We start from the raw sequence: 25883 nt of genomic DNA on the forward strand, positions 1-25883 counted from the left end.
ATCAGTAAACAAAAAATATAAAAATACCAAATAAGATAAATATTGTTCATCCAATAAAGATTGTTCACACTAAAGTACAACTATTTTATAAAGTTACAATAGGTTACAATATATTCACTTACTCAATAACAGTACTCTATGCTGAAACCAGTAATAATAATATTAGATAGAGAGCACTATCATCACTTTCTCCTTTCAGTCAAATAACTAAATATTCCCACATTTAATCAATTACACTCTATGTTTAGTGCCCTGTTTGTTGTAGAAATTTGTATTGCTTTTTATGTATTTGACTATAGAATGTATTCTCGATGTTCTATGTGTACTCCATGTTTGAGCAGAGTGAACTTTCTCTCATCATGTCCCTCCACTTTTTTTACCTATGCATGTTGACCTGCTTTTCACAATTTCTATGTATTGCATCTCTATCACCTCTTTCTGAATGTGTGTTTTTTGTTTTGCTCATTTACAGCGTACACCGGCTAGAACGGCAATCATTGGAGGAGGCAGAACAATAGAAGGAGATAAGAACAGTGCGTGAGTAACAAAGATAACCCGAAAGAAAATCGTTAAATAAGAAAATAAAATCGTGGAAAAATAAAAGAAAATCGTGAATAAAGAAAAGAAAACGGGAGTGTCGGGGTATACGTGACGCGCTACGAAAGTTGTGAATCAAGCAGTTGATAAAAGTGGGTGTGGAGGTAGAATAGGCGATAATTGTCAGTGAAAGAAAGAATAGGTGATAGAATTATTATTTGTGTAGAGAAAGGAATTGGAAGAAAATAATATAAGTGATAAGAAGAGGATATAGGTTTTAGAGGATATAAATAATATTGAAAGCAAGTAAAATATAGTTGATTTATATTGTTCAAGGGAGGAAACAGAATATAATATTGATATTTTTTCTCGGGGGAAGTAATTAGAAGGGAGTAAAGTATAGGTTTTCATTGTTAGAAGTAGCCGGGAAAATTTTTCGAAAATGTTGCAAACCCTAAATCAGCTGGCGGGCAAAATTTCTCCGCAAACTGACAACAACGCGAACAAAGTGCATTCTCTGAACAACAACAATAACAACAACATAGGTCAACAACAATGTTGTCCCGTCAACACCTCTGTGCACCCCTACAGCAAGGTTAACAGCACCAATGGAACTGCAAGTCCTGGGCCCATCATTGACAAGTGAGTACAAATTTACAAATTTTCGCTCGTAATATTTTTTAGAGTATTTTTTTATTTTTTTATCTGATATTGTTGGTGTTTATTGGTTGTCCCCTCTATTGTTCAATATTGAACTAAATTACTCACTATAGTGCATAATTGCACAGTCTATATTAGACTAAATTACATATTATTTTACTAAATTATAGTTGAACTAGCCGTCAGGCTTGTTTCGCTCGCCATATCCGTCAAGCCAAGGGGCTCCGCGCCCTGGACCCCGAATGAATCGTCCAAAAATGAGATCAGCGGGCTTGCTACGCTCGCCTGCATATTTCATTTCACCATGCTTCATTCCACCAGAAAGTCAAAGTACAGGAAAAACGCAGAAAAGCTGAAAAAACGTTGGAAAAACGCTGATTTTGGGCATATCTTTGATGAAATATCAAATTCACCTCATCACAAAATTTTTAGACCCTAGCTAAACCTCTGTACCAAATTTGAACATTTTCTGTCCATTACTTGATAAAAGAACTGAGAAAACGCAAAAAACCGTTAAATTCTGGCGTATCTTTGGCGTTATTTTAAATTCCTTCTAACACAACTTTATCACACCCTAGCTTAGCTTCTGTACTAAATTTGAACAATTTCTGTTCATTTGATCTCGATAAATCTAAGAAAAAAAAAAACGCTGGAAAAACGCTAATTTTGGGCGTATCTTTGACGTTATTGCAAATTCCTTCTAACACAACTTTATCACACCCTAGCTGAGCTTCTGTACTAAATTTGAACATTTTCTGTTCATTAGTTCTCGATAAAGCTGAGAAAACGCTGGAAAAACGCAGATTTTGGGCGTATCTTCAAATTTTTTCCCAAATCCGTTCTTAGTGCACCTCTAAAGGGTCAACTTAACATACCTAACAAATTTGAACGTTTTTGGTCCGGTATATTTTTAGTTCTGCGAGTGAGTGAGTGAGTCAATCAGTCAGTCAGTCAGTGAGTGAGTGCCATTTCGCTTTTATATTATATAGATTATTCTAGCGGGGCGATTCTTGAAAACAGAATTTTTGCCGTCATAAAAATTTATTATAATAAGCAGATGGTGTGAAACAGATGATGTTTGGCAAGCTACGTTCAATCTTATAGGAATCATAAGGACGTCAAAAAATCGTACGTCCAAAAATCGGTGTGTTTGGTAACTGGCTTAACTGGCTGTATTCACTAGAGTGATGCAATTTATTCATTTACACATTGATAGATACAATATCATTCTCAATTATGAATAATAATTGGAAAAGGAACAACAGGCTTGGAGCCCAGAACTATTTCTATCCCAAATTCAGATAGAAATTGTCCAAAAATAGGTTATGTTTACACTCAATCGTATCATTTACAACTTCAAAGTATGTTGTGTCTTGAATCTATATTTCATAATCCACCCAGCAACTATTATACCCGTTTTATTAATGGGAAATAAAACTTTGGACATGAAGCAGTCCAAATACTTATACTTAAGTAGAAATCCAGTGATGCTTTCAAATATCCTCGAAAAATTATCATTATTCACATCTATTGAATAAGAAATGACATTGTGATATATAAAATAAAATAAATGAAAATAATATGCTAGTTCTCAAAACTATAGTGAGGTCAATGGCAGTGGGGAAAAACGTTGCCGATCCTCTGTCTTGTCAATGCCTTCTATAGACGATAGCTGATACAGGTTTATTTATGTAATATTAACTGTTCATTCTCGTTTGAAATGAACCATTATATTTTATGAAGAAAAATAATATATTTTTCAATAATTTGATAATTGAGATTAAATATTTAGTTGATTAATTATCAATTCTACATTGTTGAAAGACGATCTGGCAACACAGCAAAGTGAGAAAGAAATAGCGCTATCCGCATTGTTGTACGGATATTTTTCCGGTTTCCAACTGTAGAATTATTATAGAAAATAAAGTACTCAGCGTTAGGCAATTGTATATAAAGTTGTTATTAGGGTACATAAAAAATATCAAAATAGGAATCATATCATATATCATAGCCATAATACTAGAATAAGAGAACGTTACAACCAAGAAGTACCAAGAATGAATACAGCATTTGGGCAAAGATCACTAGGATATTTAGGACCTACAATAGCTAATAGAATACCATTAGAAATCAAAGGAGAGGATAATTTCAATAGCTTCAAAAGAAAAATTTGACATTGGTTATCCAGTATTGGGATACAAAGTAGTGAGGAACTAATAGTAAGTAGGATTTAGATTTTTAAGTAGTATTCTTTTTAAATAAGGTAATCTATAGGTAGAAAATAGTACCTCGGTTTAGTATAATTGTGCTAGGTGATGCTTAAGGTAATAGATATCGTTTTAGATTTTTTGGAATTTTTGTATTATCTGTTGTAGCATAAATTTGTATGATAACCTCGACACATATATTATATAGTGAGGTATCATTTTGTACACCTTGAATATTTTATATTATTGAAAAGGTATGAAAAAATAATATGTAATGTTTCTGAATTTATGAATAAACTCCTCTGGATGTGTCGTACAACATCCAGAGAAATTATTATAGACAAGGATGGCAATACCATTGCTAAACAAACACTGTCATTATGACATGAACCTCACTATAATTTCTATAACTATAATAATATTCAAGCTCCTTTCCCCCTCTATACTGAAAAGTAATGTAATGTGGAATTCAAGTGTTACGTGAACTATTAGTTCCACATAGCTTGCATATAATTCAGTCATAGAAGGCGATGAACTCATTCTTAAAATGTTATTGACGAGTCTCTCGAATGTGGAATCACTCACAGGCTGCACAAGAGCTGCACATCTATAAACAATTTCTTTGCCAAGGTCCACTCAGAAACAACTCACTTGAGCCAAATTTGTGAAAGAGATACTTATAACTGAGAGAGAAAAAACTTGGAGCAAAAATGAAGAAGATAGGAAATGTTGTGATCATGGGGAGGGAAGAAGAAGAAGAAGAAAAAGAAGAAGAAGGAGAAGGAGAAGAAGAAGAAGAAGAAGAAGAAGAGAGGAAGATGAGCAGGAGGTGGAGGTGGAAGACGAGTAGAAGGAGAAAAAAAAGAAGGAGAAGATAAAGAAAGAGAAGCAGGAGGAAGAGAAAAAGAAAATGAAGAGGGAGGAGTAGAAGAAGAAGAAGAATATGCTCATGGAATGAAAAGATACATGAAACAAGACGAACATGGAGGAAAAAAGAAGAAGAAGAAGGAGGAAAAAGCAATCAATCCAGGCTCTGTTTATTTGAAAAACGCTTTTAATTCATGCAAATTTCAGCATGATTCATGAACCGCGATTTTTCATGAATTCACTAGTACTTTATGATTCAATTAATACTGCATAACATCTCGTGTCAGACTGTACTTCAATTTAAAATGTTGTATCGCCCGGGTTATTTGAACGTGAAAATTTGATTCGTTATGGACTAAAAATTGAACTATTAAGCTGCGTACAGAGTTATGTGCCACGGACACGCGCTTTCCACTCTTTATCAACTGATGCTATGATTATTATATCTTACTGTTTCTCTTTAGATACAGATATAATAAGATGGACAACAATCAGTTGATGAAAAGAGAAATGCACGTATTTGTGGCGCAGAAGTCTGTACGCACCTTTACGGAAAACCTGGAGAGATCAGACAACGAAATATATACTATACTATCAAACATATTTTTCTCTTTTTTTCACTCAATTTCATTCAACCGATTTATTTCAATGACAAGGATAGTCTACCTCCAATACAAGATTGAATTTCAGCTGCTATTAATCTAGTTCTGCAATGATCGACACCTTCAGATCAACAAATGAATCTCCAGATCATTTAGTAATATTTGTGCTGGTTGCACAAAAGCCGGTTAAATTTTAACCGTGATTAATTCCACAAGAGCTAATCAGAGAAGCCGTCTTTCCAAAAAGGGTTCTGTGATTAGTTCTGTTGGAATTAATCACGATTAAAATTAAACCGGCTTTTGTGCAACCAGGCCCTGGATAATGACTCTGATGAACTCTTATGAATTTCCTCCAATCATCTTCAGAAAGTACTACCATATAGCGTAAGATTGATTACTGATTATTGATTCATAAGCAACACTTATGCTATTGTTTGTCTATGGTACTACTTTTGTTGTGTATACATTTTGTTCCCTTCATCTATTATGTAGTTGTACCTTGGGAATGCCTCTATAGTGAGGTCCACGTTATAATGGCAGTATTTGATTAGCAATGGTATTGCTATCCTTGTCTATCATTCAACAAAGCGGATAGCGCTATCTCCTTATCGCTTTTCACTGTTGCCAGATCGTCTTTTAACAATGTAGTTTATAATTAATTAACAAAATATTTCATCTTATCTGAAAAAATTCATTATGAAATTATTGAAAAATATAATTTCTTGCTTAATAAAATACTAGTAGTTCTGTGAACAGTAGATCTCATGCAGTATTCTCATCCACAAGTACCTGATTGAAACTATAGACCTCACGGAAATACAGCAATAGACTGGCTTCTCCACACATCTGTGTAATCTTAGACCTCACTTCGCTCGGTCAATAATTGATTATTTTAAACGAAAATGAACAGCTAATATTACATCAATAAACCTGTATCAGCTACTGTAGTATGTATAGAAGGCATTGACAAGACAAAGGTTTGGCAACGTTTTTGCTCTCATCTTTCTCCACTGCCATTAGAACGTTGACCTCAATATAGAGCTTACTCTGTTTTGAAACAAGTAGTAATTGAATGATTGGAACTAGAATGTGATTCATTAACCTTTACAGTGTTTTAAATTTGGACGATGGTGCTGACCCTCACATCCAAATTTCGAGTCATTAATCATTTCTGCTACTAATGACAGCTGCACCCTGCATCACTATCAGAAGTCATCTTTCTCTCTCTTTTTTCTTTCCCTCTCTCTCACTTCATTTTTCTCTCTGACGTCATCGTTCTTTCTCTCTTTCTCTCACACTCACACCCTCTTGGGTTGTGTGGTAGAGAGGACCAGGAGTCCTAACTCCGCCCTAATAAAGGCATATGATCAATCAATCAATCAATCTCTTTTTCTTTCTTTGTCCTTCTTTTTTTCACTCACTCTCTTTCTTTATCACACTCTTTTTCACTCTCTCTCTTTTCCTCTGACGTCATGGTTTTCTATCTCACACTCTCTCTGTCTCTCTTGGTTTCTCCCACTTCTATCAAGCTCTCTGTTCTTCGAACCGTCAACTTCTGCTTGCTCTGGTTCTATTTATTAGAATTTTTTATTTTTCTCTCAATTGAATAATTTCATTGAGCAATAGTGCAAAATTACTTACTGTGTTTCTATGATCAATAAATGTGAAACTTATTACATTCATGTCTCTTGCTCAAATGCATCTATGAAACTGAGTGAAAGCATGTAGAGATTGAAAATTCTCACAAGTTTCTACTCATTTTGTAATTTTTAAAAGCGCCATCTTTGAGTGATGAGTCATCAATTCTCAATAGAAAAATACTTTTGTTTATAGTTGGAAATTATCATCTTTTGTTCCTTTATTTATTAAGTCATGTGAAATTATTATTACATTTATGTGAGAAGGCGCAACAGGCTTATGCCAAAAACTGTCCCTTTTCAAATTTTTACTACAGTCCAAATTGAATTGTAGGTAAGCCTACTATCACTTATTTAAATAACAATTCACGTACACCTCAAAAAATTCTAATAATATTACCTATAGTTCTAGTTGTAAAAGTAAATGTGTCTAGTTCTAGAGGTAAATGTGTCAAAATGCCATACGCTACATATATACCTCAAAAAACTAACAAATCTCATCCCTTCTTGTTCAATACTGTGCTTCTTCTGATCTACTCAGTTGAATATTCATCACTAATCATAAACCCTCTGTATATTTATTAAATTCATTCATTTGGTAAATTAATGTATATTTATTAAATTCATTATCAACCGATAAGATCGGATGTACAGGGTTGATAATTTACCATATTAATCCATCCGCGAATTTTCAAAAGTTAACATTATTTATTAATCCATCAATAAATTCAAAGATAAAATATCAGGGTAACCGTCCACTGGAACCGTATTTAACTGATTCGGCCGTTGGATCGGTCGAATCTGTCGGCAGTTAATTCGGCCGAACACGGTCGTCAGTCTAGTTAAGTTGTATGCTGATTGCCAGAAAGTGAAGTGGCGAGCTTCAGAAAATTGAATAAACAAATATCCACTGAATTAGATATTCATTGCAATAATCCTACCTTCAGATCCTATATGTTCAGCAATCTTTGGCCACAGATTCCTTTGAATATCACGACGATGATATCTTTTGTCTCTCATATCATATTTTTTGGTAAAGAGTTAGTGGGGAGGATATTTTTAATATTCTTTCCGAAGAATGGACATTGATATGTCAAAAGCTCCGCCAATTTATGTGGATGCATAACAATATAATTATCTATAGTTATTATTATTACAAATTGCTTTTACATATCATATACAATTCAATAATTATTTTCTTAGTCTATATTATGTAAATTCATCTATAATTTTGCTGTATTGTAAGCTATTGTATATAAGTGTATAAACCAGTATTTATATTGTAATCTACATAAATAAAGTACTCAATCAATCAATATCCCACAATGGAACACGCTCTTGAACCAAACTTATCAACTTTTCATTGTCCATAGTGACAACTTTATAAAACAGAACAACTTCAAAAAACAAAAACAAACAAAACTGTTAAACAAGATTAGGAACACTTTGTTGTCTGAGCTGGAGTAGTTAGTTCGGCCGGATAGAGCCGGAAAATCCCATTCAATTCGGATCGAAAAATTGATCGGCCGTGCACGATCGTATGAAACTGTTGCAATGGACGAGCATCTATTCCTTTCTTTGTTGGGGGATCGTTCGGTAGCGTTCGGTAGTTTTCGGCCGATGCTAGTTCGGACGAAAACGGTTCTAGTGGACGGCCCACCTCATTCTCAGCACATTATTATAAATCATAGATATGAATGATATTCTATTATAAGCGCCTCACAAAATGTTGCTAATGTAGTGAATCATTGAGTGATATTTGTGACGCCTAATTTTGGTCATTTTTCATCCAACTGAGCTCGGCTCCGTCACTACTATAAACGCATACTTTCTTCTTTCAACTGTCATTATTGTTCCAATGAGAAGCATTAATGGTATTCTTAGAGAATACTGACAGTATGAAATGGAACTCAGTATAGATTAAGGAAGGAACTATCCGTCTGTTGAATGATATTTGGCTCCATTTCAAAGGAACGATGCTTGTTTAGTTTGTTTCTCTCTCTCTCGCTCTCTCTGCCTCTCTCTCTCTAATTCCGAAACTATTCTCGGATACTGATTGGTATAAGAGGAGGATGAGGAGTGGATAAGAAATAAGTTAGGAGAAAAGTAAGGATGAAGAGAAGAAGGAAGAACGGAAAAAGAAGAGAAGTAAGCAGTGAGTCAAAAGGTAAGAGAAATAGAGGAACATGGTGAGAACTTGCTGGAATAATTAGAATAACGATAGGAAAAGGAGAAGAAGAAGGAGAAAAAAGTGGTGAAGAATAAATGAGAATGGAAGAACAAAGAGTAGAGAAATGAAAAGAAGGTAAGGGATACAGATATTTAATTGCTCTATTCATGGAGATCAATCTATATCATGGTTTGAATCCCAATATTCATAACAAGCTTTTGAATTGATTACCATTAAACTTCTAATTAAGCTTCTTAATTGAACTGAGCAATTATTAATCAACAAGATGTTGAATGTCATTTGAAGCATGATGATGAAAACAGGAGATAAATGGAAAATAGAAATGTTTTATAAAAACACTTCACTTATATGGGCTACTTTTGTACAAATTAATAAAAACTTGTAGTACCCTTTATTATTAAAAACTTTGAAATATTTCAACGACAAGATTCGAACATAATGACCTAAGCTATGGTCGAAACTAGTGAAACTAGTCGTTGAAATATTTCAAAGTTTTTAATAATAAAGGGTTCTACAAGTTTTTATATTGTTTTTATCAATTTTTAAAAATGTTTTGTATTCATACTAACAGATGAATATACTCAATCGACTGTTCAGATCAAAAAAATTTCAAGGGCTGGACAACTTTTCTTTCTGAAATTTATATTAAAAAATGCTCATTCAAGAGCAGACCTATTCGTGAAATGAAAATTAATATTAATCATCCTCGCCTAATACTGCACCGAAGCTCTTACAATGGTGCCTTTGAACAATCAGTAGTAATTGCTCCTAAGAGGAGACAGCTTCCTCTTCCAGAAGGTTCATTCAATTTGCCATCACTGTCATATTGAAGCCTTTTACCAATAAATAAAAATAAGTATAATGACCTGCAACATTTAAAAAAATTTTGCTCTGAGACTGCGCAGAAATATTTTAACAAATTGCCCCGTGTGTAGGAGTAAATTTTCATTCATCTTTCTTTCCGTGTTAAAAATGTATTTAAACATGTTCTTGTTTTTTAATAAAAAAATATCAAGTATAACAGCTGATAAAATTGTTTATTTTGTACATCAATAATACTGTACACATCATTCACCAGTGGAGAAAATCCTGCTAATGTTAGATCTACTGTAATAGCGTTTTGAACTTTAAAATATCTGTTTCTCAAAATATTATATTTTGGACCTTCATCCTTTTTCCCTGTGGTCTTCATATATGTTTATTCTTCGGGAAAGATATCCTTCCTTTCATCACTTCCCAAGGAGAATGAGGGAGGAGTAGGAGGAGGAGGAGGAGGAGGAGGAGGAGGAGGAAGAAGAAGAAGAAGAAGAAGAAGAAGAAGAAGAGGTTGAATCAAATGCCTTCATGCACACGCAATACCATGGTCGGTCACTATTCACCCAATAATAGTGATATTGTGTAATATGAGCCTGGTTTGGGCTTGATCAACTATAAATACATAGCTGTGTGATAATAAAGTAAGGTAAGGAACCCAGGCACTACTAATAAAAACAGTGAGAAGTGGTTTGTAAGGCTGTGAGTTGGCGTGCTGTTGAATGCTTTTAGGGGGTTCTGTAGAGGGGGTCAGAGAGGGGGAAAAGAGGAAGATGGAGAAGAAGAACAAGAAAAAGAGGAAGAAGAAGGAGAAGGAGAACCCCCTTCCTCATTCTTGAGGTTTTGGGGTTTCCGAAAGCTAGTGCGGTGGAGTATCAGAGTAGGCGAAATTAAATTCATAGACCGTGACACGGAAGTTTGCATGATACTGTGTCATGATACACACACACCAACACACACACACACCAACACAAACAGCGGTAGACCTGTCATCGGGTTGCCCTTTACCCCTATGGAGGGCGGGAGAGAAGGACCCCAACCCCTGAAAAACGGGGCAACCAATTTTTTGCTCGCTTTTCCTCAAGGAAAGCCGACACCGGAAAAATGTTTTTCCACAACTTTCTTTTTCATGCTATAGCCAATGATTGAGAGATTTTGTTGAGCTTTGTGGAAAAATGATGCAGAATTTTGCTTTGTAGTTCTCTATATTTAGTAAACGGTATAGGAGTTGTGGTAAGGGGTATGACTATCATAAGATGGTCATATTTTTCATAGATATTATGATAGTTGAACAAGGTTTTGATTTCTCAACTCGGGTCTAATGTGGAATCAAATGTAGGGAGTCAAATATCTATAATATGGTACACAATATGACTGTGAAACTGAGCCCTTGAGCCCTCAACACTGACATCGATTTTTTGCCATCCTTATACTCTATCAGATTAGACAGATGATGTATGTCAAGTTCCGTTCAATCTGATAGAATTCATGAGGATGGCAAATAATTGCACGTCCATAAATTGATGTATGTGTAACCGGCTTCGAGTATTTGCAAACCCGCAGTGTTAAGACGGGTCCACACTGAACAAAAATTCGACACACATGTTCGGCAAACATGCTTGTTGATTGGCTCAGGGACAAACATTTTTGAAAGTTTGGAAAATCATTGTTTGTCAAACAAAAAATAACTGTTTCTTCAAACATTTTATGTGTTCGCTGTAAAACATAAAACCTGTCCTCCCTACTCACAAATATTTTGTTTGGTGACGCGCCCACACTGGCCACGGGCAAACATTGTTTGTCAAACGTAATAAAATTTGCCCAAACTGTCTCAACAATCATGTTTGTCGAACATTTTCTTCAGTGTGGACCCGGCTTTATAGATTACTATGATGATTCAATGTTGTTTCACTGACTTGTGCTTATTCTGTCTTCAGATTATGCTCAGTTGTTTATCAATTTGATGAATTCATGCTTAATCAGTTTCCATGTCAGATAATGAAGGTGATTTTGAAATAATTAATATCCATCCAATTATATCTATCTCAGAATTATTTATTGCTTATTGCTTTTTTTGCTGAGGGTGATTCCCACATGAGTTCCAGGCTTGTGCGTAGGTGATGAGAATTAATCTCTACAATCCCTAAAAATCCCTAAAATGCCTACAGTTTTAGGTGGATTCTGAACCGTCGGGAAACCATTCTACAACTAATTTTGTACTTTCTGTATAAATCCCTCCATTTCCCTTATTGAAAGAATCTAGTGTGATGCACTCAGAAAACTTTCCTTGCCATTTTGAAAATTGATCACCTGACGCTAGTGTTCACGCGCATCGCAAGTCCACTATTCAAAGATCTGAGCCAGCTGGTGACAGGACAATAACGCTGGAGACACACGAGGTCTGCTATCTCTTTATAGTGAAAGATTTAATAGAATCAACAGTTGCCAACAGTTTGCGATTGAATAATCACATTTTCTGGAATTTCGAGCTTATTTTCAATTTTAGGTGGAAATGTTACTGAACTATAATTGTAGAGATTTTCATGCTCAATCTTTTCCACTCGATTTTTTCCGTTTAAATTGTATTTGAAGCCTGATAATTGAGAATCTAAAATCAAACTTTGCATACATTGGGCGGAGCTCCTGGAATGTTTACAGATATGGGACTTGTAGCAGTTTATAGAGCTTATCAATGACTATTTTCGGTATGAATTTGATCGAAATCGTTGAAGCCGTTCTTTTGAAAATCTGTTTTTGACAGCATTTTCGTCATTTTAGCCGCCATTTTGAATTGCATTTGATCGAAATTGTTCGTGTCGGATCCTTATATTGTAAGGACGTCAAGTTCCAAATTTCAAGTCATTCCGTTAATTGGAGGATGAGATATCGTGTACACAGACACACATAAAATACTCATATACATATACACACACACACACACACACACACACACACACACACACACACACACACACACACACACACACACACACACACACACACACACACACACACACACACACACACACACATATACAGACCAATACCCAAAAACAACTTTTTTGGACTCAGGGGACCTTGAAACGTATAGAAATTGGGGTACCTCAATTTTTCTCGGAAAGCAATACTTTCCTTACCTATGATAATGATGATAAAGAAAGTAAAATGTTTGAAAACTCTGTTTTCTAGTGAACTGTTCTCCAAAATTCCTTCAACGATAAATTAGCAGGAGGAAGGTTGAGCTTGATGAATTTACAGGATAGAAGTCTATCGCTTCATCAAGAGCTCAGTAAACAACTGCTCATTATAATGTTATCATTGGAAAACATCTTCTGTGAAAAACAAACTTCTCCTCCTCCTCCTCCTTTCCATCCTCCCTCCCTCCCTCACTCAATCCTCCTTCTCTTTCTACTTGTCCAGCACCTACTCTTCTACATTCTCCTTTATTCATCAACCCTACTTCATGGTAGCAATCGCCCATTCTTTTTGGCTATTTAACGACTCACAGGAAAAAAAGCCCCCCATACGAATAGAGGGAGAGAGAATGAGAGATTGAGACAGAGAGGGAGAGAGAAAATGCGAAAGATTGTTTCCGGCTAGTTAACGAATCACAGATAAAGACAACATACGAATCGAGGATGAACCCCGATACGAAAAGACAAATATACAAATAGAGATAGAGAGAAAGAGAGAGTGATAGTTTGAATGTAAGTGTGAGATAGTGAGTGGTTGTGCGGGGGAGAAAGTAAAAGAGAACTAATGAGAGTGAGAGATAGTGAGACAGACGTAGACCGAGAAAACGATGAGACAAGTTAGTTTAGTACGGTCTCTGGAAAACCTCTCCCCGTGAAAAACCTCCAGCTGCCGCTCCGGAAAAGCTGTTCGGAAAATTGTAGCCTCTTTTGTTGCGAGAGAGAAAAAAAGAGATCACGATTTGCCAATTACAGACCACTCTACTTCTCTTACACATTGGCCAGGTGACATTGCAACTAGACCCCTTTTTCCGGGGTTTTCGGGTTTTCTGGACGGAGGGGTGGTGGCAGAGGGTTTTCCGGACAGTGGCGGGGGGTAGCAGAGGGTTTCCGGTTGTCCTGTGTCCTGTCTGGTGAATTTATGTCCTTGCCTCACACACAGGATAACCCATAAAACCCAAACCCTACTCTATAACTCGCTCCCGACTAGCTGTGTTTGTCCTGTAGTGAGGTGCACCTTAGCACAGTGTAGAACGACAGGAGAAAAGCGTTGCTGATTCTATGCCTTGCCACTGCCTTCCATAAAGGATAGCTGTTACTGGTATATCTGATTTTATATTAACTTTGCTCATCGTTGTTGAAAATAATCAGTTATATTTTATTAGTCCAGAAAATATATTCATCAATCATCTTTAAAGGTGCGTACAGATATACGCGCCGCGAACATGAGCAATTCACTTTTCAGCTGATGCCAAGCTTTTCATATCATTCTGTATCTTACCGTTTCTGTAAAAATACAGATATAGTCAGCTGATTGAAAGTGAATTGCTCATGTTCGCGGCGCGTACGCACCTTAGTGTATTGTATAATAAATGAAAGAACTGGCTTATACACGTAGGAATATGAAACTATTCATGATTGACGCATCATCACGTCTGAACTACTCAACTGATTGACTTGGAAATTTGCATATAGATTCTCTTTCTACCGAGGATGGTTATAGGCCTGTTTTCAATTCGTATTCAAGATTTTATCACGTCAAGATTTCAGTTTGTCTAGTTCAATAATATTTTTTTCAAATTGAGATTGGATATTCCGTTAATCAATAATACTTCTACATTGTTAAGAAACGATCTGACAACGTGCTGAAGCTGGAAAAGGATAGCGCAATCTCCTTTGTCAAATGATAGACAAGGATAGCAACAACATTGTTAATCAAATGTGTGTGTGTCCTAGCTGCTAAGTCTTACAACTCAGTCTACTTTTGTCTCTCTTCCACTTCCATGTGTTTCTTTTTCCAATTTAGTTTTTTCCATTGTCTAATAATTGTTTCTCTGCTGTGTGCCCAAGTTAGAAACACTACCCAATTTTCTTTTATTTATTTTTCATTCCTACGTGTTTCTTCTTCATTTCAGTTCTCTTTCTTTGTCAACTTATTGTTTCATTACTATTTTCTCTGTATGGTGTAATCATTATCGTGACTGTCAGTATCCCTAGTAAATAACATCATTTCATGTTCAATCACACTTATGCTGAACGTTTAGAGTGAACCAAATTACGGATTTATCTTCAATAATCCAGTTTAGTATCCACTCCACTAATTTCAACCTATCTTATTGATATTGTACGTCATCTTGTGGCCTCTAAATTCGTATAAAGTCTTGCAACAACATTCCCAACTGAAATTATCGGAGTAGGAAGTGAATTTATTAATAGAATTCAAGTGTCACACTGAATGCAATTACTTCAATTTATTTAGATGCATTTCTTACACAAGATGCATTCAGTTAAACTGACTGCAAGTTCAAGTCGTAACTAGAAACTTGGGGGATTATAATTTCCAAGTGTCATGTGTTTCTTTCATTCCCACTTGATCATGCATAATTTACTCCTCTTTCTTTTTCTTCTTCCTCTTCTTCTTCTCCTTCTTCTTTTTCCACTTTGTCCTCTTGTTTGGTGATATCACCAACTGATGAAAATCATTGCAGCTCGATCTTCTATAACGGGATAGAAGCCTATCGCTCCATCAACAGTTCAGTAAGCAACTGCTCATTATCGTGTTATCATTGGAAAACATCTTCTGTGAAAAACAAACTCTCCGTCTGCTTCTTCTTCTTCTTCATTTTCATTTTCTTCTTCTTCTTCTTCTTCTTCTTCTTCTTCATCATCATCTTCTTCTTCTTCTTCTTCTTCTTCTCTTGTATGGAGGGTTAAGTGTAAGAGAGGGCCGGCTGCGCCCTAACTTCGCCCTCTAGGTTTTTAATAAGGCAGCGATTCAATTCAATTCAATTCTCTTCTTTTCTTCTTCTTCTTCTTCTTCTTCTCTTCTTCTTCTTCTCTTCTTCTTCTTCTTCTTCTCTTCTTCTTCTTCTTCTCTTCTTCTTCTTCTTCTTTCTTCTTCTTCTTCTTCTTCTTCTTCTCTTCTTCTTCTTCTTCTTCTTCTTCTTCTTCTCTTTTTATAAACTGCTCTACCTACCCACGGTATATGGAAAAAGAAAAAGTAAAAACCGTGTACCAACCTACCTCATGCACGAGAAGGAGGTTACAAAGTCCATTTCTCAAGGATTGGGTGGACCCGTCATTAGTACCCCAGGAAAAAGACTCATTTCAGTTGGTAGAGCTAATAAATAACTATACAGGGTATGGATTTCAAAAAATTCGTTAGAGCCGTTTTTGAGAAAATCGTGAAAAAAATGGTTTTTCAGTAACTGTCATTTTTCTCAAGAATATTACGGAGCTCCTGCAATTTTCACATGATAAGACTCATGTCAGTTGATAGGGCTTATAAATAGCTATCCATGGTATACATTTGAAGAAAATCGTGGAGCCGTTTTCGAGAAAACCGTGAAAACATGGATTTTAGTAATTATCCGCCATTTTTCTCAAGAATATTACGGAGCTCCTGCAATTTTCCCAGAAATGAGACTCATGTCAGTCCATAGGGCTTATAAATAGCTATCCATGGTATAAATTTGAAGAAAATCGTTAGAGCCATTTTCGAGAAAAACGTGAAAAACATGGTTTTTTAGTAATTATCCGCCATTTTTTCCGCCATCTTGAATTGAATTTCTTATTGTCGCGTCCTCAGGGTATAGGACCTTAAGTTTAAAATTTCAAGTCAATCGGTTGATTAGGAATGAATATATCGTGTTCACAGACATACACACATACACACACCACACAGACCAATACCCAAAAATCATGTTTTTGGACTCAGGGGACCTTGAAACGTATAGAAAAACTTGAAATTGGGGTACCTTTATTTTTTTTGGAAAGCAATACTTTCCTTACCTATGGTAGTAGGGCAAGGAAAGTAAAAAACTGGCTTATACACGTACGGGATATGAAACTATTTATTTATTCGTGGATAGAATCACAAATCATATAAATATGATTAGGAAGGAACAACAGGCTTGGCCCAAATCTATTCCATTCCCAATTTTGATAATTCATGATTGACGCATCATCACGTCTGAACTACTCAACTGATTGACTTGGAAATTTGCATATAGATTCTCTTCTACCTAGGATGGTTATAGGCCTGTTTTCATTCGTATTCAAGATTTTATCACGTCAAGATTTCAGTTTGTCTAGTTCAATAATATTTTTTTCAAATTGAGATTGGATATTCCGTAATCAATAATACTTCTACATTGTTAAGAAACGATCTGACAATGTTCCGGAGCTGGTAAAGGATAGCGCAATCTCCTTTGTCAAATGATAGACAAGGATAGCAACAACATTGTTAATCAAATGTATGTGTGTCCCAGCTGCTAAGTCTTACAACTCAGTCTACTTTTGTCTCTCTTTCACTTCCATGTGTTTCTTTTTCCAATTTAGTTTTTTCCATAGTCTAATAATTGTTTCTCTGCTGTGTGCCCAAGTTAGAAACACTACCCAATTTTCTTTTATTTATTTTCCACTACCACATGTTTCTTCTTCATTTCAGTTCTCTTTCTTTGTCAACTTATTGTTTCATTACTATTTTCTCTGTATGGTGTAATCATTATCGTGACTGTCAGTATCCCTAGTAAATAACATCATTTCATTTTCAATCACACTTATGCTGAACGTTTAGAGTGAACCAAATTACGGATTTATCTTCAATAATCCAGTTTAGTATCCACTCCACTAATTTCAACCTATCTTATTGATATTGTACGTCATCTTGTGGCCTCTAAATTCGTATAAAGTCTTGCAACAACATTCCCAACTGAAATTATCGGAGTAGGAAGTGAATTTATTAATAGAATAAAAGTGTCACACTGAATGCAATTACTTCAATTTATTTAGATGCATTTCTTACACAAGATGCATTCAGTTAAACTGACTACAAGTTTAAGTCGTAACTAGAAACTTGGGGGATTATAATTTCCAAGTGTCATGTGTTTCTTTCGTTCCTACTTGATCATGCATAATTTACTTCTCTTTCTTTTTCTTCTTCTTCTTCTCTTTCAACTTTGTCCTCTTGTTCGATGACATCACCAACTGATGAAAATCATTGCAGCTCGTTCTTCTATTACGGGATAGAAGCCTATCGCTTCATCAACAGCTCAGTAAACAACTGTTCATTATCGTGTTATCATTGGAGAACATCTTCTGTGAAAAACAAACTCTCCGTCTGCTTCTTCTTCTTCTTCTCCTTGTTGTTGTTCTTCTTCTCTTCTTTTTCTTCTTCTTCTTCTTCTTCTTCTTCTCTTCTTTTTCTTTTTCTTCATGATCATCACCTTCTCTTTTTCATTGTCTTCTTTTTCTTCTTCATCTTCTTCTTTTTCCCCTTCTTCTCCTTTTTCCTGGAAATTATCATCTTCTTCTTCTCTTTCTTAGTCTCCTTCCTCTCCTTTTTCTCCATGATGATCATCTCCTCCCATTTCTTTTTATTGTCTTCTTCTGCTTTTTCATCTTCTAAACCATTGCCTAATCGTTTGTAGGCTGCGAAGAAATCTATAATGAACTACAAAAATAGTTGATGTGGCGAAAATGTATTATCACAGATCTAGAAAAGATAGTAATTATATTTTCTTGATGAATGTAATGTATTTGAGGTCCAATTTATCATTAGTAATAAGAATTCATTAGTAATAAGAACTCTCATTATTATCATGAATTCTTGGATCACTTGAATAACTGTAAATAACTAATAATTCCGTAAATTTAGATTCGAAGCAAGGTTCTCTACGTCACACTGCACCAACCAATCACATGCGAGCCTCATCTTGTTGTTGTGAACTCCCAATTTTTAACGCGCTGTGATTGGCTGACACGAAATGGCCAATCAGATGGATGACATCTTATGACACGAAATGGCCAATCAAATCGAATGGCCTAACTGATCTGAAGAGGAAAGAAAAACCGTGTTATTATTTCATTTTGGCTTACTTTCTCACTGTACCATCAGTCAATTTCTAAATTTAGTCACATTCATTCATTTATTTATTTATTCTTTATCTATATAATAAGAGAGAGTAGGGTTGTGTTTGTTCGTTTGTTCGCATCAAAACATGTCAACTTGTGGATTGCATACCGGAAAAACGGGAATGATTTACATCTCCAAATTTCGCACATAGATTCTAAAAATAACAATCTCGTGCACCTGGAAGCCTAAATTTTAATTTTCCTTCTAGATTTTTCAGAATAAATGTTTCAATTTCATTAATGGTACATTCGATTTCATTAACAAAACACCAAATCATATAGTCGAAATTAAAAAAGGAACATCTGTTTCCATATTGCTTTCTACCTGAAATACATAGTTTGAAACTTCGTTTTCCTGATGCAATGTTTATGCCTACACGTGGCATGGATTATTAATTTTTCAGCTAGAACAATAATTTTTGAGGCAAAGTGCTAAATAAACGTCTACACGGCAGTTTCATCAATGCTCTATCGGCAGTATAAAAAGTATGCAGTTGATATGTCTTTGAATGAAGGTTTTATTATTTACATAAAGAAATTATATTCTTCCATTTTTATTTAATTAAAATTTCAAAATTATTCGAGCCCTGATAGAATGACTGACTCACTGTACAGTCAGTCGAAAATTTTAATATTGGAATGAGGGGTATTTTGGCAAGCTGAGCAAAAAAATAAGGTCATATGAACCTTTTCGTTATATCTTCAAATGAAAAATGAGGTTTGTGGGTTGTCAAAACTCCCTCTGAAAGGGAAACTATTCAACTTATTCTATCTCTTAGTAAAATAACAATGATCATCCATCCACCTCCTATACTATAATAAAGGAAAGAACTGGATTATAAACGTAGCCTATACAGATGTAAAGTATAGGGAAATTATGTTTGACGCATTATCACGTCAGAACTTGTGCCGTGCTATGAATTTAGAAAGTTAATTTTGAATTTAGAATTTAGAAGCACACACAATATAACTTAATAAAAGAGATGCTTGATAAACATACCCAGTGCTAGAGAACGGGAAACCAGAAATGACAAGAGAGACAACGAAATAGAGAGAAGGTACCAACTATATTGTCACCTCTTACAGTTAAATTCAACAATTAATAAAACAAAAAGGAAGTAACATTATGAAAACCGAAAATAAAATTACTAAATTTAGATAGTTATCTCTGAAATAGATAATTCGGTAATAACCTACTCCGTATGCTCTACATTGAAAACGTTTTAGATTGAATCATAAGAAGCTTAAAGGACTCTAATTTCAAAAGAAGAATTTAAAATTATCATAGATATGTCTCAGAAGTTAATCATAAATAACAATAAATATTTTAAGAAAAGATCCACATAAAATTCATAAAATTCTTAGAACATCAAATTTAGAACACACTTGGAAACTTTAAAACACTATCAAAACATTATCAAATATTAATGATCCCCAATAATAACTATTCTGTATCTTTATATCATGAAAGCTGCAAAGACAAAAAATCCTCAAGTATCACATCACGAAATTCTACATAGGAAGACTATTCAAAAATATGTTATATCAAAACAAATTTAAAAAAGGCTAGGGTCCTTGAAACTTCTATTCGATCCTTTACACCATCAAGACCAAATCTATTTTAAAACATTAATTTATCAATAAGGGACCTTTAAACATTTCATATACTAATTCAACTTTAGTAGCTCAGTAGATTAAAATATAAATTTAAAGAAAACTGAATTTCCCAGCTGGATCCTTACAGAGAAAATATGGCCTCACATTTCAATGTGAAGATACAACCGAAAATCTAACCAAAATTAATAAATTTAGTTATCTATCCATTCCCACTAATATCTCAAAATTACGATTTAACAAAAGTCTAATTCCGCACGTCTTAATTGATTGAAAGTCTGTAGTCACTAAAACCCATTTTGTCACATTCGGAGTTCCTGGAACGTTCGTTTAATTTGGAAAAAATTGTTACCTCATAGCTGTTTTTTTCAATTTGAATCTAGGCTCGGTGATCGAGCTCTACACGTCCAGATGGACAGGAGACAGCATACCCCAAGCTTCTAGGACTGCCATCGATTCAGAGGCGTCTCAGCAGCTTAAAGACACACGTTCATGATACGGGTTCATGGATACATACGAATTGATGGATTCGCACGTTGATCCCATACTTTGATGTTCCCGTACTTACACCGCTGTTAGAATAAAAAAATAAACTAGGATAATACAAATTAACTTAACTTCAGTTATATAATAAAATCAACCTACTTTAGGTTATATAAAACTCAAATCAATACTTATTACTTTAAAACATAAATAGACATTACCTACTTCAATATCTTGATATAATAGAAAAGAATTTATTTGTAATCAGGGTTATGCTCATTATACAAAGAGATGAGTACGTAGTATTCCATAATAGGCCTACATAATTCACAAGTTGATTGAATTACTTCATAATAAGGTATTTCGAGTATTGTTGTTAGTTTAGTCAGTTCTCTTACATAAATCACATATATGGTGTAATTTAAAAGAATGAATTACATGATAGGTGTTTCCTAAATAATCAAGAAAGCTTTTCATTAGAATCAAAAAGACAAATAAATCTATAACAAAAATACTGATAGAACTCATAATAATATACCATAAACATCAGTCAATTTGGATTTAAACAACAGTAATTGAAATTTAGGTTAATAGCTTCCTCTTCAAAAATAATTTAAAATCAAAAATATCATTCTCAATTCCTTCTTCTAATAGGTACTCTACATTTATACATATTACACTCAAATGTATCTATCACAACAAATTTAACACTCTGATGGAAGCTTTCATCGATAATCATTTCCTTAATTATATTATAAATCTATGACGTACCTTTAGTAGCGGTTATAGGAGGAAAATCTCCATTGTGAGGTGACAATTTGATACTCTCTCTCTTCTTAATTAAAGCAACTACTGAGGCGGAAAAAACTAAGAATGCTACTGGAACAAAAGGTTCCAGAGCCAAATACTAAAAAGGCCTAAAGCTGGCATGAGAGCCATGATTAACACAAAGTTCTGATCAGACTACATTTAGTACTGCTTATGACAGAGGACAGCCGCTGAGTGAATGCACTTCGCTTTTCTCGTCTTGAGGTGGACAGCTGTGTGATCGTCCATACTAGATAGACCTAACCAACGTTAACTGTGATTGGCAGTTACTATTCTCTAGAAGAATTTCCACCAATAGAAAGGAACGTTACAACTACAATTTAAGATACATTCTCCCACCAAGTGACAGCTATTTTTCCTTGACAGCTATAAATTCCTTGCCTTATAAGGTCGTGAACCAGACTGATCCTCTATGCACACACTTACAGAGTCGACACTACACAACGCAGAAAAGCAAGGGTCATGAACTAAGCTGTTGCTCCAGGAAAATTGTAGTTTTTCTGAGTACTACATTTTCTACACACACACTGACAGAGTCGACACAACACACCGCAGAAAAGCAAAACAGAAAAATCCATTTTCATAACAGGCTAACTTCTCAGGCTAATTCGCATAATTCTCATCACTCACAATTGTAACAATGTTTATTGTTACAAACTACTGAACTGATTAACTTGAAATTTTGCACATAGATTGTTGCTTAACCGAGGGTGGTTATAGACCAATTTTAAATTCTTCAAGATTTGATACATCAAGTTTCAGTTTGTCAAATTTCAAATATTGTCATGCTTCCAGTTTGTATGGAAGCAGCAGAAGATTTCTCTTAAAAGGGAAATTAGAAGATAGGTATGATTGGGGATCCTTTTCGAATGATAAAAACAGGTTTTCCGTCACAGCCAAATTTTTTCCGCCATTTTGAATCCAACTTCTTTTTTCAATTGGAAGGTGGTCATACTGATTTACTTGAAATGCAGCATATAAATTCTTAATCAACCGAGGATTCTTATAGGCCTATTTTGAATTCTTCTAGATTTCATTACGTACATTTTTAAGAAAGACCCTTGTGAAGCACGGGTTACATGCTAGTTGATTCATACAATAAGTAATTATGAAAAATAATTTCTGACAATAGTGATTCTAGACTTATTTATGAGTATTGATTACATAAGCTTCATCAACAAGTAGACACTGGTTTCATTATTTATATTTATTGATACATTGATAGAAACAATATAATTCTCAACTATGAATGATTGGAAAATGAACAACAGGTTTAAAGCCCAAAACTCTTCCTTTTCCAAATTTAGATAGAAATTGTCCAAAAATAGGTTATGTTTTAACTTCATGATTTTTGTCAAATTTTGAGTCCAAAATATATATAAACTAGGAATTTAGAATTTAGAAAAGTTAAAAACCAAATCAAATGAATATTATAAAAATAATTATAAATTTTGAATATTTATGCATAAAGTTTTACGTGAGTCGTGCAACAAATGACACGTGAATGATCTGTACTTCCTAGACATGATAATAGAGGTTGAGGTAGTCAATACATTGCGTTAAACTACACTTTAAGTCAGTGTTCTACTCATGCAGTGATAATAAATAACTCGCAAGCTTCTTTAGCTGGTTTTCTCCCGGAATTTCTTAGGGCTGAAACACACAAGTAGCCTCACAGATTTATCGTTCCAACAGTGACACTGTTACCAACACCTCGAATAATGTGTGTGCAGTTTGGCGCCAAAAGCAGGAAACCCTTTAGCCAAGAAACATTGTCATCTGAAGCTCTATAGTGAGGTCCACGTTATAATGGCTGTGTTTGAGTAACATTGGTGTTGCTATCCTTGTCTATCAGTCGACAAAGCAAACTGCAAACGTATCAAATCATAGTGTTTATGTATCAAGTTGAGATGATACTGTATCATTTTGATCTGATACTTCATCATGTGAGTTGATACTGTATCATATTGTGTTGACGTGTTCTTGATCGACGTTATAATGGCTGTATTTGAGTAACATTGGTGTTGCTATCCTTGTCTATCAGTCGAAAAAGCAAATTGCAAACGTATCAAATCATAGTGTTATGTATCAAGTTGAAATTATACTGTATCATGTGTGTTGATACTGTATGAAGTGTGGTGATACTGTATCATATTTTGTTGATACTTTATCATGTTGTGGTTGTTCTTGTTCTATAGTGAGGTCCACGTTATAATGGCAGTAAGTTATTCAATAAACATTGGTGTTGCTATCATTGTCTATCACTGGACAATGAAGATACCGCTCTTTTTCCAGCTTTGCAACGTTGCCAGATCGCTTTCTAACAATGTATAAATAAAATAATTGATCAACAAGATATTTAATCTCAATTATATAAATTCATTATGGCATCATTGAAGAATGAATATTTTTGGTGATTGAAATATAGTCAAATATGTTTTAAATTTCAAGCGCTATCCTTCCTTAGCTTTGCAACGTTGCCTGATCGTGTTTCAACAATATAAATATTCAATGAATATCAATCATTAAAATCTATTTTTGAATCATCAAAAAGTATATTTTCTCGATGAATGAAGATAATAATAATATAATATTGATCTTTCTTCATACAAGAATGAACAGTTATGTTACATCAGATAGACCGTTATCAGCTATCCTTTATAGAAGGCAGATGCAAGGCAGAGAATCGGCAACGCTTTCCTCCTATCTTTCTCCAAAGCCATTATAACGTGCACCTCACTGTATATATGATTGATTACTCTAAAGTTTTGTAGTTTACTAGACTCGAACAATTCAAACCTGGCTAGAATATTATTCAACCTCTGAATCCTTCAGTATACACAGAAATGTATCTAGTAATATGTATTGTAAATATGTATCCCGATGTGATCGTACTAATGTAATACGTATTGTAAATATGTATTCAGATTTGAAGTCCAGTGATTGTATCCTATATATATAGTGATAGATATAAGTATATATATTATATCTATATATATATATATATATATATATTATATATATATATATTATATATATATATATTATATATATATATATATATAATATATATATATATATTATATATATATATATATATATATATATATATATTATATATATATATATATATATTATATCTATATTATATCTCACTATATATATAATAGTGAGGTCCACGTTATAATGACAGTGTTTGATTAGCAATAGTTGTATTGCTATCCTTCCCTATCATTCTAAAAAACCGATAGCGCTATCCCTTTCTCGCTTTCCTCTGTTACCAGATCGTGCTTTAACAATGTAGAAATATAATTAATTGACATAATATTTTATCTTTATTATGAAAATAAATCATGAAATCTTTGAGAAATATAATTTCTTGCTCGATAAAATATAATTGATAATTTTAAACGAGGATGAACAGTTAATATTACATCAATAAACCTGTATCAGCCACCGTCTATAGAAGGCATTGACAAGACAAGGATCGGCAACGGTGTTCTGCTATCTTTCTTGATTGACATGATCAAGATGAAATATTATGTTAATCAATTATCAATTCTACATTGTTAAAAGCTGATCTGACAACAGAGTAAAGCGAGAAAGAGATAGTGCTACCCGCTTTGTTAAATGATAGACAAGGATAGCAATACCATTGCTAATCAAACACTGTCATTATAACGTGAACCTCACTATAGAGTATTGTAGTACTGGACTCGTAAAATCTAAACCTGGCTAGAATATTATTCAACCTCTGAAGCCTCCAGTATACACAGAAATGTATCTAGTAATATGTATTGTAAATATGTATCCCGATGTGATCGTACTCCAGATCGTACTAATGTAATACGTATTGTAAATATGTATTCAGATTTGAAGTCCAGTGATTGTATCCTACACTGATATTCACTTGAAACTACTATTATTCCCATATCATGTAATATATCAGCTTCCCATTCTACAATATTGATCGTTTGAAATGAATATTCCACTTCAGGCTTAGATCCAATACAATTAGTATGTATGGACACAACAGCAGTGGAATTTGCCTATAATCAAACCAACATTGTTATTGAAATCTTATGTCCAAACTGAGGCCGAAGCTGAGAGGTTTGCTTTCCAAAATGGATGCAGTCGACATAGATATGTTATATCTATATTATGGATACATATTCATATCTATATTGCAAAATGGATAAAACAGATATAGTATAGATACCTTTACATCTATATAGATATACTCCTGGCCCAGCCCGAGAGGATTTCATTTCAAAATGGATGAAGTAGATATAGATATAGATATATTTATACCTATACAGATATAAGTCTGGCACAGA

General features: G+C 34.3%; 1 protein-coding gene across 1 annotated transcript in view; it reads left to right on the plus strand.

Annotated features, from left to right (window-relative positions):
• Positions 1-25883, plus strand: part of LOC111055953 (CUGBP Elav-like family member 1) — a gene marked incomplete in the record, with an annotated part of 852529 nt that overhangs the window by 369822 nt on the left and 456824 nt on the right. Inside the window, 1 exon segment of the mRNA XM_039429833.1 lies at positions 473-1179. Within this exon segment, the coding sequence (XP_039285767.1) occupies positions 980-1179 (200 nt within the window).

The sequence above is a fragment of the Nilaparvata lugens genome, chromosome 5, assembly GCF_014356525.2.
Source record: "Nilaparvata lugens isolate BPH chromosome 5, ASM1435652v1, whole genome shotgun sequence".
NCBI classification, from domain to species: Eukaryota; Metazoa; Arthropoda; class Insecta; order Hemiptera; family Delphacidae; genus Nilaparvata; species Nilaparvata lugens.